General features: G+C 39.1%; 3 protein-coding genes across 9 annotated transcripts in view; 2 read left to right on the top strand and 1 right to left on the bottom strand.

Annotated features, from left to right (window-relative positions):
• Positions 1-7021, top strand: part of MTIF2 (mitochondrial translational initiation factor 2) — a 28918-nt gene extending 21897 nt beyond the window's left edge. For all 7 annotated transcript variants that reach the window (XM_047068846.1, XM_047068848.1, XM_047068845.1 and 4 more), the window contains 5 exons: positions 1401-1653; positions 2441-2581; positions 4754-4918; positions 6040-6180; positions 6822-7021. In XM_047068846.1, coding sequence (XP_046924802.1) covers positions 1401-1653; positions 2441-2581; positions 4754-4918; positions 6040-6180; positions 6822-6994 — 873 coding nt within the window. In that variant the 3' untranslated portion in view covers positions 6995-7021. The remainder of the gene's footprint in view (positions 1-1400; positions 1654-2440; positions 2582-4753; positions 4919-6039; positions 6181-6821) is intronic.
• Positions 7022-8003: 982 nt separating this feature from the next.
• Positions 8004-10652, bottom strand: RPS27A (ribosomal protein S27a). Its single transcript, XM_047068850.1, has 6 exons — positions 10635-10652; positions 10448-10512; positions 9733-9787; positions 9249-9334; positions 8749-8880; positions 8004-8185 (listed from the first exon to the last, which is right to left on the bottom strand). Exons 2-6 carry the CDS (start codon positions 10493-10495, stop codon positions 8036-8038), a joined length of 471 nt encoding a protein of 156 aa, XP_046924806.1. The 5' UTR covers positions 10496-10512; positions 10635-10652; the 3' UTR covers positions 8004-8035.
• Positions 10653-11047: 395 nt separating this feature from the next.
• Positions 11048-19098, top strand: part of CLHC1 (clathrin heavy chain linker domain containing 1) — a 40505-nt gene continuing 32454 nt past the window's right edge. The window contains exons 1-2 of the mRNA XM_047069250.1: positions 11048-11107; positions 15549-15807. Of these exons, the coding sequence (XP_046925206.1) occupies positions 15631-15807 (177 nt within the window). The 5' untranslated portion in view covers positions 11048-11107; positions 15549-15630. The remainder of the gene's footprint in view (positions 11108-15548; positions 15808-19098) is intronic.

Raw genomic sequence — 19098 nt, 5'->3', positions numbered from 1 at the left:
TATTACCAATAAGCTTGCTTATGTTTGTGATGAACTGATTTATATTTGGGCATTTCAAGTTAGGGGCATAAACATTTATAATCATTAGCTCTTCTTGATGGATACACCCCTTAATTATGATATAATGCCCTTCTTCATCTCTTCTTACAGTCTTTGTTTTAAAATCTAGTTTGTGTGGGGGGCACCTGGGTGGCTCAGTCAGTTAAGCGTCTGACTTCAATTCAGGTCATGATCTTACGGTCTGTGAGTTCGAGCCCCACATCAGGCTCTGTGCCAACAGCTCAGAGCCTGGAGCCTACTTCAGATTCTGTGTCTCCCTCTCTCTCTGCCCCTGTCCCACTCACACTCTGTCTCTCTCCCTCAAAAATAAAATTAAAACATTAAAAAAAATTTTTTTAAATAAATAAAATCTAGTTTGTGTGATGTTAGTATGGCTACTCAGGCTTTCTTTTGACATCCGATAGTGTGATAGATGGTTCTCCATCCCCTCACTTTGAATCTGAATGTATCCTCAGGTCTAAAATGAGTCTCTTGTAGGCAGCATATAGATGGATCTTCTTTTTTTATCCATTGTGTCTTTAGACACAATGATACCTTGTGTCTTTTGATTGGGGCATTTAGTCCATTTACATTCAGAGTTATTGTTGGAAGATATGGATTTAGTGTCATTGTGTTATCTGTAGGTTTCATGCTTGTGGTGTTGTCTTTGGTCTTTTGTAGTCTTTGCTGCTTTCCACTCAGAGGGTAACCCTAAGATTTCTTGCAGGGCTGGTTTAGTGGTCATGAACTCCTTCAGTTTTTGTTTGTCTGGGAAAGCCTGTATCTCTCCTTCTACTTTGAATGACAGCCTTGCTGGATAAAGGATTCTTGGCTGCATATTTTTCCTATTCAGCACATTGAATATTTCTTGCCACTCCCTTCTGGCCTGCCATGTTTCAGTGGGCAGGTCTGCTATGACCCTTATGTGTCTTCCCTTGTAGGTTAAGACCTGTTTGTCCCTAGCTGCTTTCAGAATTCTCTCTTTTTTTTGTATCTTGCCAGTTTCACTGTGATATATCGTGGGATACAGTGATTTTAAATATTCTCTGATTTTCTACCAAATAAGTATATTTGTGTTAACAAATAAGTATAGACTATAAAGGCTTATGAGAGGGCCACTGGTGCCATTTTATAATTTGGCTATGGAATTTTTAAAAATTTGAGGTAATATTTAAAAATTAAATCATCTGTGTATACAAAGACCCTAGATTAAAGTTTTATAAGTTTATCAAAATTTATAAAATTAGTGGTTTCATATATGAGTTAGACCAAGCTAAGTTGGGGAAAAACATCAAGATTTTTAATCCATAAGATGCTGGTTTCTATTTAGTTAAATAATGCCTGTTTTTTCCCCTATAAAGCCTAGGGCACGTGAAGTTGTTGACTGGCGGAAGTATGAGCAAGAACAGGAGAAAAACAAAGAGAATCTGAAAATAATAGAAGAAAAGCGAAAGGAACACCAAGAAGCACATCGGAAAGCCCGTGAGAAATATGGCACTTTGCATTGGAAGGAGAGATCATTTCTAAAGTACCAAGAAAAAAAAGAACAAAAACCCTTAAAGACAAAAGAGAAAGAAGAAAAGGATTCAAATGTACTTCCTATAATTATTAAAGGTGACTTTGGAAAGATTTTACTTCATTACTCATTTTTGTATTATAAATATGTATATTTCTTCATTCTCACAATTAATTTGGGCCATTAAATTTAAGCTAAAATTATTTTGGTATTTTGGGGGAGATTTATTTTATTGATGTGTAATTGACATATAACATTATGTTAGTTTCAGGTATATAGCAATGATTTGATATTTGTATATATTGCAAAATGACCACCACAGTAAGTCTAATCACCATACACAGTCACAAAACTTTTTTTTCTTGTGATAAGAACTTTTAAGATCTACTCTTTCAGCAATTTTCAAATGTATAATATAGTATTATTAACTATAGTCACTGTACTGTACATTACATCCCCATGACTTATTTATGACTGGAAGGTTGTACCTTTTGCCCTCCTTTTTGCCCATGTCTCACTGGGGGAGAGGTTTTTTTTTTTTTAATGTTTATTTCTTTTTTAGAGAGAGAACACGAGCAGGGGAGGGGCAGAGAGGGGGATAGAGGATCCCAAGTGGGCTCCGTGCTGATAGCAGAAAGCCTGATATGGGGCTTGAACTCATGAACTCTGGATGACTCACTGGGAGAGATTTTAATAAACATTTTTCTTGATGTTTTGTTGTAAATGTACTTTTGGTTCTAAATACTTAAGTTAAATAGATGTTTATAATGCTAAACCTAAATAAAAGTGGTAAATGCCATTCCTATTATGACTTTAAATAGATTTTTGTCATTTTGTGTCTGTTAATGTCTAACTCTTAACACCAGTAATTTCAAACTTTTTTAGGTGATGTTGATGGTTCTGTTGAGGCCATTGTGAACATTATGGATACCTATGATGCTTCACATGAGTGTGAACTTGAATTAGTACATTTTGGTGTGGGTGATGTCAGTGAAAATGATGTTAACCTTGCTGAAACATTTCATGGTAAGATTTCTGTTTCCTGTTTGTTTAACTGTGTTCCCTAGAACACACTGTGAACCATTACCTTCAGTCTTTTGTAGCTTGGCTAATCAACTTGCCCTTTACCCTTATCAGCATCACCCTTCCTGCTCTAGTGGAGTCCCAGCCTTTGAGCTCAGTGGGATGCGCAGTATTGCAGCCATAACTTCACTCATTGTTTTCACACTACAACCTTGGGGAACTCTTTCAAGTCCCAGAAGGTTTTTTGCTTTTACTTACTTACTTACTTACTTACTTATTTATTTATTTATTTATTTATTTATAAATAAAGATAATTACTGCCTTTCCCATTTCCCCACCCAATCCAAGGTTGGTTCTCTGTATCTTTTATTTAGACTTTTGAATGCTCCTGACACTGTAATCAGCCTGTTCAGTATTTTACTTCATCTTTTACTTTTGTCTACCTGTTTTTTGTCTATTGATAATTATATAAATCTTTCTTAGATTAAAAGCTGTTTTTAGCTTAGTATATGCACTATTGAAGCAAACAGTTTTTAGCTTTAATTAAATGCCTAGAAGGTAGGGGGACTGGACTATTAGTTGAACTTACGATATACAAAAAGGTGACTCATGACTCACTTTAAGTCTAACACCTAGCAAGGCACCAACATTTTATTAATTAATGAATCACTTAGGAAGGAGGTACTTAATGACTGTACTTATTTAGAATTAGATGTTACTTCTACTAAATACTAATGCTGGTTATGGTTAATTCATTTTTAATTTTTATTTATTTTTAATTAAAAAAAATTTTTTTAATGTTTTTATCTATTTTTGAGAGAGAGAGAGAGAGACAAAGCGTGAGCAGGGGAGGGGCAGAGATAGGGAGACACAGAATCTGAAGCAGGCTCCAGGCTCTGAGCTATCAGCACAGAGCCTAATGTGCGGCTCCAACTTGTGACCTGAGTTGAAGTCGGACGCTTAACTGACTGAGCCACCCAGGTGCCCCAGTACTGGCTAATTCAAAGTATTTTCTAGGCATTGACCAGCCTAGCACTATACTATGTAATGCAGGTAGCGTGTTAAATGATTTCTTAATGATAAAACTTTCAAGGTGGTTGTGTTTTTCTCTTGATTAACTTGTTTGCTTTCATTTTTATCACTTGTTTAAGGCCAGGAGTGTTTTGCATTTTATTCCCTCTAAGGTATTTGCTGTTAAATATATTATTTGTTCTTTGGCAAAATAGTCAACTCCATAGAATTTCTTTCATTTCTTAAATAAGTCTTAAACTTTACCAATTTAGTAACTATTTTGGAGCATCTTTTGGCCAGCTGAATATCTAAGAATAAACCACAAAAAGTTGTAGACAATAAGTTTATAATTTAGTAATACAATTGTTATTAAAATAATGTAAAAATATTTCAGCCCTATTCAATTTTCGTTTTCTTATTTCTCTGGTATAAAAATCAAAGTTTTGTTTAGCGTACTGCCTTGCACAGTATGGGTACTTTTGTCTCTTAAATTAATGGGTTTAAAAATTATAAAGAAGTTTTCCTTGTTAAACAAGCTACAATAGTATTTATAAAATCCTTTGGTTAATTTGAAAATTTACTAGTTTTCATGAGAAAAAATTACAGAATTTTTCATCACCCCTTTTAATTTACATAGAAGGAAATAAAACTTTTTTTTTAATGTTTATTTATTCTTGAGAGAGAAAGCATGAGTAGGGGAGGGGCAGAGAGAGAGGGACACAGAATCTGAAGCAGGCTTCAAGTTCCAAGCTGTCAGCAGAGAGCCCAACATGGGGCTTGAACCCATGAACTGTGAGATCATGACCTGAGCCGAAGTTGGACGGTTAACTGACTGAGCCACCCAGGCACCCCTAAAACCTTTTTGTTTTTAAGTGTATTTTGAGAGAGAGCATGCAAGTGAGCAAGGGAGGGGCAGAGAGAGAGAGGGAGAGAGAGAATCCCAAGCAGGCTGTATGGTGTTAGCACAGAGCCAGACACAGGACTCAATCCCACAAACCAAGAGATCATGACCTAAGCTGCAACCAAGAGTCCGACGCTTAGCTTAACTTACTGAGCCACTCAGGCTGCCCGAAATAAAACTATTTAGATTTAAGTTTCTGCTTGAAAGAAAAGTCCTTAATACAATATTTGTGCTACTTTATTGATTCTGTTTCTGCTTCCCAGGTGTTATATATGGCTTCAATGTGAATGCAGGCAATGTTATCCAGAAGTCTGCTACAAAAAAAGGAGTAAAAATTAAACTTCACAAAATCATTTACCGCCTAATTGAAGATTTGCAGGAAGAACTGAGCAGCAGATTGCCTTGCATTGTGGAAGAGCATCCAATTGGTGAGTGTTCACTGAATATTAAACATTCATATCTTAGGTGCTGTGAAGAACACTTGAAAGCAAAGTTTAGGGGAATTATAGTTCACTGTTGAAATACCTTCACTGTTCCAATAAATGGCCTGTGTCCTAGAAAAAATGATACATTCAATGTAACTTCCTATGTATTATAAACCTGCCCTCTGCAGCCTATGCTTTGGCCCTGAGGATACAAAGGCAAGTTAGGCAGTAAGAACTTGCCCTAAGGTTTAGACATCAACTAATTATAACACAAATTAGACTGGGATGGGATGCATAAAGATTATATACAGTGTTCTGGAAGAAGCCACTGATTTTGTCCTGGAGTTGGCCGAGAAGTCCACCATGAGAGTAGTTAATTTTACATTTAAATATCACATATTTAGAAATATTCTTTCTAGCATATCCCTTGGCCAGATGGAAGCCTAAATTTATTTGAGATGGACTGAATCGTTTTATCTGTTCTTATGGTCCAGAGATTTATTTTATGCTTTTCTGATGTGCTAAACATGACCATACAGAGATTTGTATGTTCTTGTGCTAAGGCACAATTTGGAAAACTTGAGTCATACAAGGGTTTCCATCAGCCAAATAACACTAACCCCAGTAAATCGGTATATTATAGTGTGTGATACCATGTCATTATTGGAATTTAATTTTCAGTGAAAAATTAATTAAGCTTTAAGCTGAGTCACAGAATCAGTATTTAAGTGAATATAAATTATCAATGGGGAGATTAAAATTAGGTGATGACAGATGTTCTCTTCAAGAATAATATATTGAGGGACAGGTGAAAACTAGGTTTTCATAAAGCAGTAAACTGTTATCTTCTAGTGCATTTTCAGCTAAAAAAGTGAATTTCTTTTTCCCTTGTTCATTTTTTTAGGCAAGCAGGTTCTTTTCCAAGAAAACCCAAGGATTTTCATGTTTATGTTTCTATGAGCGGTCAGGAAAATAAAGTTGTAGAGTCAGAGAAAAACAGGATTTCAGTACATGAGTTTGTATTTTTCTCACACCTTTAATTCTTGCTCTGCAGAATATGTGAAATTATGTATTTCTCAGAATCTTTTGTTTTGTGTGCATCTAATGTTCTCTTCTTTCTAAAGGTGAGGCTTGTATACTAGCTACCTTCTCTGTAACAGAAGGGAAGAAAAAAGTTCCTGTGGCTGGCTGCAGAGTCCAAAAGGGTCAGTTAGAAAAACAGAAAAAATTTAAATTAATCCGTAATGGACATGTTGTTTGGAAAGGTAAGCAAGATCACAATCTGTTTCTGTAATATTAAATCCAGTCACCCAAACCTACTGATTCCATGTAACCACCTAAAATCTCACTCCCATATCCTGGTTCAGGCTGTTACCTTTTGTTAACTCAAACCTTGTCTCCAGGTGACAGGCTCCCTCCCTTACTAGTCCTGATGTCTCTTCCAGGGTTTTTAGTCCTGCCTGCTAATCTATATAACCTGTAACAAGGCTGATAAATCAGTAATCTAGTTTCCTAAGCTTCTAAAAATTGGCCGCAAATTACCCTTCCACCTGTCTCCTACCCCTGATCTACAGCATTGTACTTGGCTTACCTTGACCTTTTGCCTGCAATGTCTTTTATCCTGGATTATCTCATTCTTTAAATCTTGAGTACAATGCCATCCTCTGCAAAGTTAGTCTAACCTTTGAAATGGGAGATTTAGTTCTTTCCCTATAAACCACATCTTGCTTACAGCAAACCATTTTTCTTTGGTTTCCCTAGTATTTAGTTCCATCATTTAACATGATAGGACTGTAAAATTTAGGACTTTCAGGGTAATTTTCCTTTTAACACCAGACTGTATAGCACTTAGCAGGTATAATTTGTTGAATATACCTACCTTGTTTTTTTGTTTTTATATTTTAAGGCTCATTAACCTCATTGAAACACCATAAAGATGACATTTCAGTCATCAAAACTGGAATGGACTGTGGTCTCAGTTTGGATGAAGAAAAGGTAGAATTTAAAGTGGGAGATGAAATTGTTTGTTATGAAGAAAAAGAAGTTCCAGCTAAGACTTCTTGGAATCCAGGATTTTAAAATTACATTAAAAATGTAAACAATTAATGGGGTGCCTGGCTGGCTCAGTGGGTAGTTTGTGACTCTTGATCTCAGGGTCTGAAGTTTGAACCCTATGTTGGATGCAGAGATTATTTTAAAAAATAAATTTAAAAACAAGTATCTTGCTTTATTATAGAACGACTAGTTATGCTTTAGTGAAGGGAAGAATTCACTTCTGGCCAAAAAATACCCAAGTAGCTCTACCAGGTGTTAACATGGATAATTTGTCAAAATGCTACAGAGATAGGAAACGTTATTTAAGGATGCCTCCAAGTAGAAATCCTGTTAAGAATGGTATGACATGGTAAAAGGGAATTGTTCATTATCAGTGCCATTGAATGTAGTAAGTCCGTTGCATGTTTTCGTTGAGTGGTATCAAAACAAGCAAAACTCCCTCAGTTTAGCTCATGGGCAAACTATAGTGCCAAATATTGCTTAAAACTGTCTCAACATTAACATAAAGTTCTAAGATTTCACACTCAACATTCAATAAGAATGTTCCCATGTACTGTACACTGCAAATACACCAGCCAAACCACCCAGGGACTCAGGATAACTTAGCCTTTATATTTCTTATATATGAAACAACTATGTTGTAGTCTCTTTTTAAGGCAAGGTGTAACACCCATTCATACCAGTGTTTCTCAAGTCGGCGGGGGTGGGGGGAATGGAGAGCCTCCACCCTACCATCCCAGGATCATTTGGCAGTGTTTGGATACACTTGGTGGAAACGATGTGCTACCGGCATCAGGTGGGTAGAGAGAGGCCTATGATGCACAACCCCCACAACAAAAATTTATCTGGTCCAAATGTTAACAGTGCCGATGTTAAAAACTAACAGAAATACAAACTGGCTTGTATCTAGACAGTTGATATTAAATACAACCTAATTCTGCCAAAGTATATGTAGTTTATCAAAGAAAATGGTGTGATCTTCAATTTGACACTTAAAAACCACTCTTTAAGTGACTAAAAAATTTCAACAATGTTAGTTCATGTCTTTTATTAACCCGTATACAGTTACTTGTCTTCGGGTTTGTTGAAGCAGTAGGTCAGACAACATTTGCCACAATAATGTCTGTCAAAGTGGCTGGCCATAAAAACTCCAGCACCACATTCATCTGAAGGGCACTCCCGACGAAGGCGACTGATTTTGCCATTCTCATCCACCTAAAAAGTACAAACCTGCTGTTAAGGTAATTTTACAATGTATTCTGATGTCTAAGTTAAGGGACTCAAAATATTCAACCTCATTAAAGTTCACACACTCAGTACAGTTCAGTCTTGCAAGTGGTGGACAGATCTAAGACCTAAACCCAGATCTGACTTCAAAATCAGAACTTTAATTTGGAACAAGCAGCTTAAAGTGAAGCCCATCATATGAAGCTTGTTCAAACACCAAACAGGAACAAAGCTTTTAAAGAGTTTGATACCACAAAACAGATGAACATGTTGGGGTGGGGGGGGGGTGGGGGAGGGAAGGGAAGCAAACTGTAACTATAGCGAACCAAAAGGATTGATGGAGGGACACGGGTGGGAGATGGGCTAAATGGGTGATGGGCATTAAGGAGGGTACTTGTTTATGATCAACACTGGGTGTTATATGTAAGTGATGAATCACTAAATCCTATTCCTGAAACCAATATTACAAGTTAATTAATCAGAGTTTGAAACCAGAGGTGCAAACAAAATTTATAAATCTACAGATAGAAACTTATTCTAAGTTGGCTCACCTTATAGTATTTCAGGACGGCCAATTTAACCTTCTTTCTCTTATGCTTATTCTTCTTGGGAGTGGTGTAAGACTTCTTCTTCCTTTTCTTAGCACCACCACGAAGTCTCAACACAAGATGAAGAGTGGACTCCTATTAATGAAAGAGTATGAAACAGGCTTTAAAATGATTAATGTTCACATTCCATTAAGAAAGGGCAACTAGCATCATGCATCTTATAACTGGATGGCTAAGAAGTACACAATACCAGAGAACAGGAAGTTGTGGAGGGAATATTAACTACTTGTTTATAGGGAGATCAAAGAACACATTGTATCACACCAGGAATGCAATCCACAAAATCCAGAATGTGAGAAACTATAACAGTGCTTGTGAAATGTTAACACAGGGGTCACTAAGAACCTACTGCTAATCTAATGCGATTCGCCCCCACTTTTGTGTGGTCAAAACTTACAAAATAAGATTTACATTAAAAGGACTGCTCTGTCCTCCAAACAGACCTTTTGAATGTTGTAGTCAGACAAAGTACGTCCATCTTCCAGTTGCTTGCCAGCAAAGATCAATCTCTGCTGATCAGGAGGAATTCCTAATAAAACAGTCACATCAGAAGAAGCATATCTGCTTAAGACTTATAAATAATCCTTAATCAAATAAAGGGTACTAATAGCAGTCACTATAAGCTAGGCATGGTTTTAAATGCTTGTATAAGTTAACTCATTTAATCCTAATGGCCATACGTATTAATAGTAGTATCTTCATTTTACAGCTAAACAAATGCATGTAGAGAATTAAATAGCTCGCCCAAATTCACACGTGTGAAGTGCACCCCTTTTTGGCTCCATGCTCATAATATTTGTTTATTATTTCAAAAGCATTTGACTTTGTCATTTCGACCTCTTTCCATCCCACCCACAGCAGGTATGTCTAGTAAGTAGACCGGCGCCAGTACAGGTTAATTTCTCTGAACTGGACAGTATTACTTGCCTTCCTTATCCTGAATCTTGGCCTTCACATTTTCTATTGTATCTGAAGGTTCGACCTAGGAATTTTAAAATGGAAATATATTGACAATATTAAGAAACTAGAATAAATGGCCAATTTAATTTTTTTAATGTTTATTTTTTTTAGAAAAGAGAGCGCGATCGAGCGGGGGAGGGGCAGAGAGCTAGAGGGAGACACTGAGTCCGAAGCAGGCTGCAGGCTGAGCAGTCAGCAAAGAGCCCCATGCCGGAAGCTTAAGCGACTGAACCACCCAGACCCCTCTTACCCAGTTCAACTTTAAAGTTACCCCCAAACCAAGCTGGTGGAGGGCGGAAGCCTACCCAACAGAGCTGACCACTTATCCAGGGTGCAAGCAACCCCTGCCAGGTCCGCTGCTGGCGTGCACACTTCCTGAGCCCAGGGCAGGCGGGCGGCGGCGGCTGGGCCACAACGTGTTCGCCACCACCCGTGGGAGAGCCTCCTTCCCCCTCCACAGGAGCCCGACTTTGACTATCTGGCCAGAACCACTGGAGAGGGGAGTGCCCACTCTTCAGTTATCTAAAGTCAGCCCTAGGCCCCTACTCAGCAAAGCCTCAACTCAGAGCCAGTCTTCTGAACCCAGACTTCTAAACATTCTGCTACAGAAAGCGGCACGGATCCCTAACTCCACTTCAGGCCCACATTCAGGCCTTGACTTCCTCACGCCACCTGGCCATACCTCAAGAGTGATAGTCTTCCCCGTAAGGGTCTTCACGAAAATCTGCATCTTGGCGGCGGTTCCACCTGAGGTTGAGCCAAAAAAAAAAAAAAAAGAAAAGAAAAGAGAGAGAAGTCAGACCTGGGGAAACAGAAGAGAGCGCCCGGTAGGCCGCTGGGCGGAGAGAGGCCCAGGAGCACACACTCACCGCAGATGGCGGATCGGAAAGGAAAGCTACGCGCCGGCCCACGGGGTTTCCCGGCGCCCCCGCCAGAGGCCCCACCTCGTAGGTGGCCACACCAAATGCCGTACTGCTGTCACGGCGGCTGTCTAACAACATGCCAGACTAGGGCGCGAACCTCATTTCTCCTCTCTACCATGAACTTATTTCTCACTTTAACCCTCAGAATGCTGTCGAAATAGTAGATTTAAACAACTAACAATGGCTTTAAAAGGCTTTTGCCATACAAGCCACGAGGCTAGTAGGGTCTTTAAAAGGGGGCGGGGTTGAGGGGGCCTCATTGAGGAAAGGGGAGGAAAAGGAAGTGTCTTCTGGGAATTGTAGTTTTATACTGGTTTCTTTTAGTTTGGACTACTTGTCCCAAGATGCAGTTCCACACCCACCGTTCCCTAGTTACTGTCTCCAAGCGCTGGAGTCAGTGTTTGGAGAAAGGGATTAAGGTGAGAAGCGTGCAAGGCCCAGGGGGAGTAATGGTTTCGGGGAAGGTGGAAACGGGTCGGAAATGACTAGGAGGAAAGGTTAAGAGTCGGGAGAAGAAGGGATCGGGGAACGAAGGTACCGTTCACTTACATACAGAGGTGGTGAGGGGCGGAGGATAAGCGACCAGCCATCAGATGATTTGGCCTCCAGGAGAAGGGAATTCCTGTGGCCAGCTCCAGGCAGACCGAAAGATAGGTAGTATCTTAAAACCCTTGGGTTTATCTTTTTCTGTCCTGTAGTCCTTCCTCGTCTTCAATCCCCAAATCTGTCCTAGTTTGAGTAAGGTTCTGAGCATTGTGTAGGTGTAGGACTCCTAAGTGAGAAACAGTTTAACATGTTGAAAATCTCAGGAGTTTTCAACTTTTCAAATGAAGTCATGTGGGAAAGAACCTGCAGAATGATTATTTAGTTGTAGAATTTCCAGGTGGGGACATTTCGTTTGTGAAGGTACCAAGAGGAAGATTTTGGAGTATGTGTAGGGTTCTGTCCTAGTTCCGCGGACCAATTAGAAGCAAGTTACACCTTCCTCGCCTTTCTTCACTGTGCGAACCACGGAATCCTTTGTTAATGTACCTTCCCTAATGCCTTCTCATTTTATCTTTCCATGCCTCTCTGCATCTCCATCCTCAACCTCAAATTCAGGCCGTCCTTATTATTCTCCTGGAAAAGTTAATCTAACTTCTTTTTTCTTTTTTTAATTTTTTAATGGTTATTTATTTTTGAGAGAGAGCGTGCATGAGTGGGGGAGGGGCAGAGAGAGAGGGAGACACAAATTCTGAAGCAGGTTCCAGGCTCTGAGCTGAGCTGTCAGCACAGAGCCCAAGTTGGGGCTCACACCCACGAACCATGAGATAATGACCTGAGCCGAAGTCGGACACCCAACTGACTGAGCCACCCAGGTGCCCCGAGTCAATCTAACTTCTAACCTGCCTTCAGTCTTTCTCCTTTTCTAACCGACCCTCACTTTTGCCTCCAAAACATTCTAAAAAGTAAAGGTAATTATGTCATATTCTACTTCACCTTCAAGGATAAAATCCAAATTCTTCAATATGATATTCAGACTCTGCCTTCCTTATAGCCCAATCTATCACACCCATTACATACTTTCCGCTTTAATGACTGAGCTAATTGAGGTACCTAACTTATGCTTTCTCATGCTTTGGCGCTTCTAAAAAGTCCATTTCTTTTTCTTAGAACATTCTTCGTCTCATATTCTGCCAGCTAGTCCCCATCTTTACAACAAAAGACCTTCAAAGAGTTTTCTATGCTCATTGTCTCCAGTTTTCCCCTTCCATTAAATGAATCTACTATCAAGCTTCTGTCTCTACCAAGCAATGGAATAGCTCTTGTGGTCACTAATCACCCCCATGTTGCTAAATTCACTGGTCATTTAATCTTATTTGATCAAATCAACATTTGACACAGTTGATTACTCCCTCCCTCTTTGAAATGCTTTTCCCCCTGACTTCCAGGATACGTCTCTCACTTCTCCTTCCCTTGACGGTCTTTTCCAGGCTTTTTTGTTGCTTCCTCTTGATCTACCAGACCTCTAAACTTTGGAGTGCTTCCAAGGCCCAGTCCTTGGACTTTTGCTTTGTTGACATTTCCCGGGTCATTTTCATTCTGTCTCATAACTTTTAAATACCATTCGTATGCACATGACTGATAAATTCCTATCTTATCATCACTAAGGCCGAAAACTTTATGGTCATCCTCGATTGTTCTCTCATATCCCCCTACCCTCATATGCACAGTGAATCTTCTTGGCTTTATTTTCAATGTACAGAACACTTCTCACCACCTCTACTGTTACCACCCCGATTCACGCCACCCTTATCTTTTGCCCAGATCATTGCATAGCCTCCTAACAGTGCTTCCAGCTTTGACCCTTGTCTTCACAGAGCAGCAGGAAATGTATGTATGTCAGATGTCACTCTTCTGCTCACAGCCCTCCAGTGGCTTCCCATCTCATTCAGAGTTAAGAATAAATTCCTATAAGTGAGGTTGTTGCTCCAGCCCTGGAACCACAAGGCCATAATCCAGCTCATTATTCCTCTTGCCAAGTCTGCCTAGTGAAAGTGGCACCTTTTTCTAACCTGCACAAAGGTGCCGCGTGGGCTGGGAGTGGTCCTGCCTTCGAGGGCTTCTATTTTACGTGATCTGGCAGCTACCTCTCTGACCTTATCTTTTCTCTCCCTTTCCCATTCTCTCCCAGCCCTGCTGGCCTTCTTGCTGTTTGTCACACATGCTGTCCTGCTTTGAAGATTTGGGCTTGCTACTCTGTATGCATCAACCACTCTTCTCAGGAATCTTCACACTACTTTTTTCAGATTTCTAAGATGTGACCTTACCAGTGAGGGCTTTCCTCTTTCCCAACTTAATGCCTTGTATAAAGTAGCATCCTCCCACCTTCCTTTCTAGTTCCCATTCCTTGTTTTATTTATTTATTTATACAATTTTTACTCCCATGTGTCATCTGTATTTTGTGTGTTGTCTGTCTCTCGGTTTGAATGTAACCTCCAGGAGGTTAGAGACTTTATTTTGTTTGATGCTGTATCTCTAATGTCTAGAATAGTGGCAGACACAGTAGGTGACCCCCCCCACCCCGCCCAAACATTTATTGAATAAATACATGCAGCCCAACATAAACATTGCACTTGGGACGATTCCATTAGGTATTTTACCTGATGTTTCCCTGCCCTCTCCCACAGACTAGTGAGGTATCTCTCAGGGCTTTTGGAGTGCAACGTGTCCACCTCTGTCACAATGCCCTCTCTGCTCTGTAGCAATGACTCATTTAACTAGACCCAATAGGTTTGACTGGGAACATTTGTCACTTGTTTTCTCTGTATCCTTATGTGTCTAACATGAATGAATGAGTGAAAGGTAATCTGAGTTGTTTTATGTGGCTCTGGGGCATTTTGTACATGCTGAGGAACAGTCACTTTAGCTGTGTTCTGGTTTGAGAGCACCACAAGTCATGTCTTCTGAGCAGACCAGATTATTGCTCAGTAATTATTGATTATTAAGCATGTTTTTAGTACATATTCTACTAGAAACTACTATGCACTGGAATGCTTATAGGTAGGGAAGGATATTGGGAAATATGAACATTTTGGTTCCTGCCTACTGGTAGAGATAGAGAATATAAACAGAAAGTTTCTATTACAGAGTGGCTAAGTGATAATACCATGATAGAGCAAGTTCACAGTATTATGGGAGAATATACAACTTGACCAAGTTTAAGGGAATTCAGGGTAGCTTTCCTAGAGCTGTGTAAACTGAAATCTGAAAAATGAGTAAAGGCAAGTGAATGAGAGTGGTAGTACGAGTGTATCTTGGTGGGGACAGGGCGTGGTAAGGATGGAGAGAAGGAATACAGAAATGGGTAGAGAATTACATGAGACCCTCAGGTAAGAGAGCAAGTTCATGGGACTTGGGAAGAGTTAGGCATTTTTGAGCAAGCTATGGATTCTGTTTGATGTTAATGTGAATAGTTTTCAGGAACCAACTTCTGTATCTAACTCTAACTGGATAATGATTCTTTATTTTCTTTTTTAATGTTTATTTTTGAGAGAGAGAGAGAGAGAAACAGAGTGCAAGCAGAGAAGGGGCAAGGAGGGGGAAGATGCAGAATCAGAAGCAGGCTTCAGGCTGTAGGCTGTCAGCACAGAACCTGATGCAGGGCTCAAACCCATGAACTGTAAGCTCATGACCTGAGCCAAAGTCGGATGCCTAACCAACTGAGCCACCCAGGCGCCCCTTGATTCTTTACTCAAAGAGCAATGGAATGTAGCTGCTTGAAACTGTACTCAGAAAAAGACTGTTTGTTATCTTCAGTATCATTGATGGATGGATTTTAGCAGAAGGTCTGACTTCGTACTTTTAGTTAGTACATTGATATTAAAGATAGAATTATAATAAAGTTTATTATAAAATAAAGTCATGAGTTATTTGTAGCTATCGTGACTATGCCTGGGCCAACTAAGCACACAGGTAGAGAAGTATTTGACCTTGTTTGTGTCACGAGGAGGCTTCCAAATTAGTTTTCCCATGTGAAACAAAATGGTAAAAGTTCTGTTAGAGATATTAAATTAAACATACAGAATCATCCAATTACATGATACGGAGGCTTGGTTACTAAGAAAAGAGCTCTTTATTGACTGGTGTTTGGTATTTCTACCCTAGAGGTATAGCACTTGACAGTAAATAGACTTTTTAATTCATAGGTTGAAATATTTATCTCAGAGTTTCATGGGAAGTTTTTTCCCATGAAAAATACATTTTTAGGCCAGATTTAATTTTTTATAAATTTATTAGAAATGACTTAATTTATTTTAATAAATAAATATTAATTTTACTTTAAGCTTCAGATTAATCATTGGTCTTTTTTTCTTTCAGGCTTATCAAAGTTTTGGCTTTGTTGCAAAAGCTGGTCGAGGCTTAACTGTTCTCTGGTGAACCATTGTGCAGATTGTGACATATGTCAGTCCAAGAAATAAATAAACATGCAGTTCTCCCTCCTATCATTAGTAGAAGTGACAAGGAATTTTTGGAAAGTATGCAAAGATACATAATTACAGAAACTGAAAGAGTGGGCTGTAATGAGGAAGGACCTGCTGATGAATATTACATCATATACCGAAATGTTTTTGATAAGGTATCATAATGCTATTTTAAGATTATGGAGTTTTCTTGTGGTAGAAATGGTCTGTCTTGACAACTGAGGCAATATTCCTGCCTTAGTAACATCACTGATTATTTGATTAAACTTCATTTGTCAATTTTGAGAAGTTCATCCAGTGTATTGGAAAGGGATTAATGGGGAAAGTACAGTGCTGGATTTCTATCATAGATAGTTATCAAGTGGTTTGATTGTTTTAGCTTAAGTGCAGGCTATCAGTGTTTGAACAATAATTTAGTGGTATCTTCTAACATCATTTTGGCCTTCTATCTGAAAATATCTTACTTGTTAGGAATTGGGCTGCAAGGCAGGAACCTGGTGGTGTTTTGGGTTTCTGATATCGCTAGTCTTGGCTTAGATTTGATCTAGCATATTAAATTGGAACCCCTTGTGAGTTAGAGGTCTAGATAGGTCCAGTAAACAAGAGGTTTGACTGGACTCAACACTGGAAATACAGAGATGAGTTTAGAAAATGTTATGGCTTTATATAACATTTGATTCGCACTCTCTCAAAAATGAATAAATGTTTTTTAAAAATAGAATTCACGCAGATACATAAGAGTATAAAGTAAACAGTCTTCTTTTTAAGTTTATTTATTTATTTTGAGAGAGCGAATCCCAAGCAGGCTGTGTACTGTCAGTGCAGAGACCAACTTGGGTCCTGAACCCAGGAGTTGTGAGATTGTGACCTGAGCTGAAAGCAAGAGTCCAATACTTAACTGACTGACACGGCCAGGCACCCCAGAAGCAATCTTTTCTTTCTTTAAAAAAATTTTTTTTAACATTTACTTACTGTTGAGAGAGAGAGAGAGAGAGAGAGAGAGAGAGCGCGCTCACGTGAGCAACGGCTTGTGTGTGCGAGCTGGGGAGGGGCAGAGAGAAGGGGAACAGAGGATCCCAAGCGGGCTCTGCACTGACAGCAGTGAGCCTGTTGTTGGGTTTGAACTCACAAACTGTGAGATCGTGACCTGAGCTGAAGTCAGAAGCTTAACCACCTGAGCCACCAGGCATTCCAGAAACAAGTCTTTTCTTTTAAGTCATCTAGAAAAATTATCTTTCAGAATTGATACATTGGCAAATTAACTTCATTTTGTATGTTATGATCAATGATACTGCTTTTGGTTTTTGAGTCATTAAGGAATGTATTGGATAAATGTTTAAAAGTAGTGTTTTGAATGGGTTTCGTAAATATCAAGAATCATACTAAGACTCTACTTATCTGAAATCAGAGGAGAGTTATAACTGTGACATGTTTATCTTTGCATGCCCAAATGCTGGCACTTGTCAGAAGGTTTCTTCTTCTTTTTTAATTAAAATGTTTTAATGTTAATTTATTTTTGAGAGAGATAGTGTGAGTGGGGCAGAGAGAGAGGGGGACAGAGGACCTGCAGAGGGCTCTGCTAATTTGTCAGAAGTTTTCATACATGAAGAATTGTCTGCTTTAAATTAGCATGGTTCTAGTGAAGTCATTCTGGAGGTGGTGTTGATAAATTTAATTCTTAGAGAAAAGACATGAGATTATATAAAAGGTAATAGACTACATCTATAGTCCTGTTTTCCCAGCCTTTTCAGTGTTCCTCTGAAATCTGTGTTTTCTAGCAAGATTTCCATGTGGACTATCTGTCCATTGTACAGTTATAAATGATACATTTGTGCCTTGTAAAGAATCCTATTCTTCAGGACTGAGAGGGTATCTGAAATAGAAATTATTTGGTCCTTAAAGAAACTTTTCTTCTGCTTTGTCTAGATAATCTGTTTTTCCATTTTCATGTTATTCCAGCATATTTGATTGTTAATTAACTATTAATGACTGCCTTCTCTAATCTTCCTTCCCTCTTGGAAGGATCTAATTGGGAAAAGATGAAAGTATTAACTTGCATCTCTGAATACTTGGAATCAGAGAACTGATACGAAATTCTGCTTAAAATCACAGAGGATTTGACCTGGAGAACAGTGCCTGAATCAAAACAAGGAGCACCTGAGATTCTATTCTGATAATAAGAATTGAGTGTGGGTTTAGAGAGAGGCAAAGACTTAGTAAGCACGGAAGACCAAAGCTAGGAGGAGTGAGCTTCTACAGAAATGGTGAATTATGGAGGCAACTTGCTCTGGAAAGTGGCTAGCTTTTGTGTCTCTGGAAGCATGTACATATAGTCTGTGTTCATCAGTAGGGGCTGAGGTGGAATGGCTGCCATTCCTCTTCTCCCTCAGATCTCTGTACTTGGTAAGTATAGCTCTGGCTTCTTGAGTTTAATGCAAATTTGAGTGTCAAACTTAAATGATATAGAGGCCAATAGGCCATATAAAAGAGTTACGTGGGTTGGCTATAAGAAAAGAAATCACGAGGACTCTGGTAAAATGAACAAATTCAATTGAAAGCTCCAGCTCATTATTGCCGTTAAGGAATGGTGGTTCTTGTTGGTAGATGTTTCAGAATTTTCAAGAGAAGCTAGAAATACAGTTTTTGGTGAAATTTCCTACATTTAAAAATACTCTGTGAGTCAAGCAAAACTGGATTCTACCTGTAGCATGCCAGTGTGCTTCCTTGACTTTTATGCGTTTTCTATGCATTCTTAAAGGTTCCCATGAGTGTTCCTCTGAAATCTGTGTCTTTTAGCAACAGATGTGGGAGCTGATTGTAGTGTCACAACGTCTGTTTTCTTACCATTAATGTATCTTAGTTATATTGGATTGTTGTGGCGTGTCCTAGAGGCATGGGAAGTGGAGGATGGCCAGGAACAGGAGGGTATTAATTTGGAAGACTACAGACTAATGCCCTCTGTCTTATTAAAAGTTCCTGGGTGGCTGCTCTCCTGATTTGAATAGCTGGGGAATATGGTAAAGTATGTCAAAAATATGGTAAATATGTCAAAAAGACAATCAGGGGGTGCCTGCATGGCTTAGTTGGTTAGGCATCTGACTTTGGCTCAGGTCATGATCTCGTCATTCCTGAGTTTGAGCCCTGAATTGGGCTCTGTGCTAACAGCTCAGAGCCTGGAGCCTGCTTCAGATTCTGTGTCTCCCTCTGTCTCTCTGCTCCTCCCCACTCACACCCTGTCTCTGTCTTTCTCACAAATAAATAAACATTAAAAAAAAAAAAAAAAAGACAACCAGTATTTCCCACTCACATATCCTCTCCTGGTATTTACCATTGATCAGTAATCTCCTTACATTATTTCTTGATAGACCAGATATCTTGTAGACCAGATAATATTTTCTAGATATTGTTTAACAGAAAACCAATGGAGGATAACAGAGACTAAAGAT

Source organism: Lynx rufus, unplaced genomic scaffold, assembly GCF_022079265.1.
Source record: "Lynx rufus isolate CCGP_SWC_20201006 ecotype Redwood Valley unplaced genomic scaffold, mLynRuf1.p SCAF_8, whole genome shotgun sequence".
Taxonomy (NCBI): Eukaryota; Metazoa; Chordata; class Mammalia; order Carnivora; family Felidae; genus Lynx; species Lynx rufus.
Note: the sequence above shows the minus strand (reverse complement) of the source record. Positions and strands in the feature narration are given on the sequence as shown.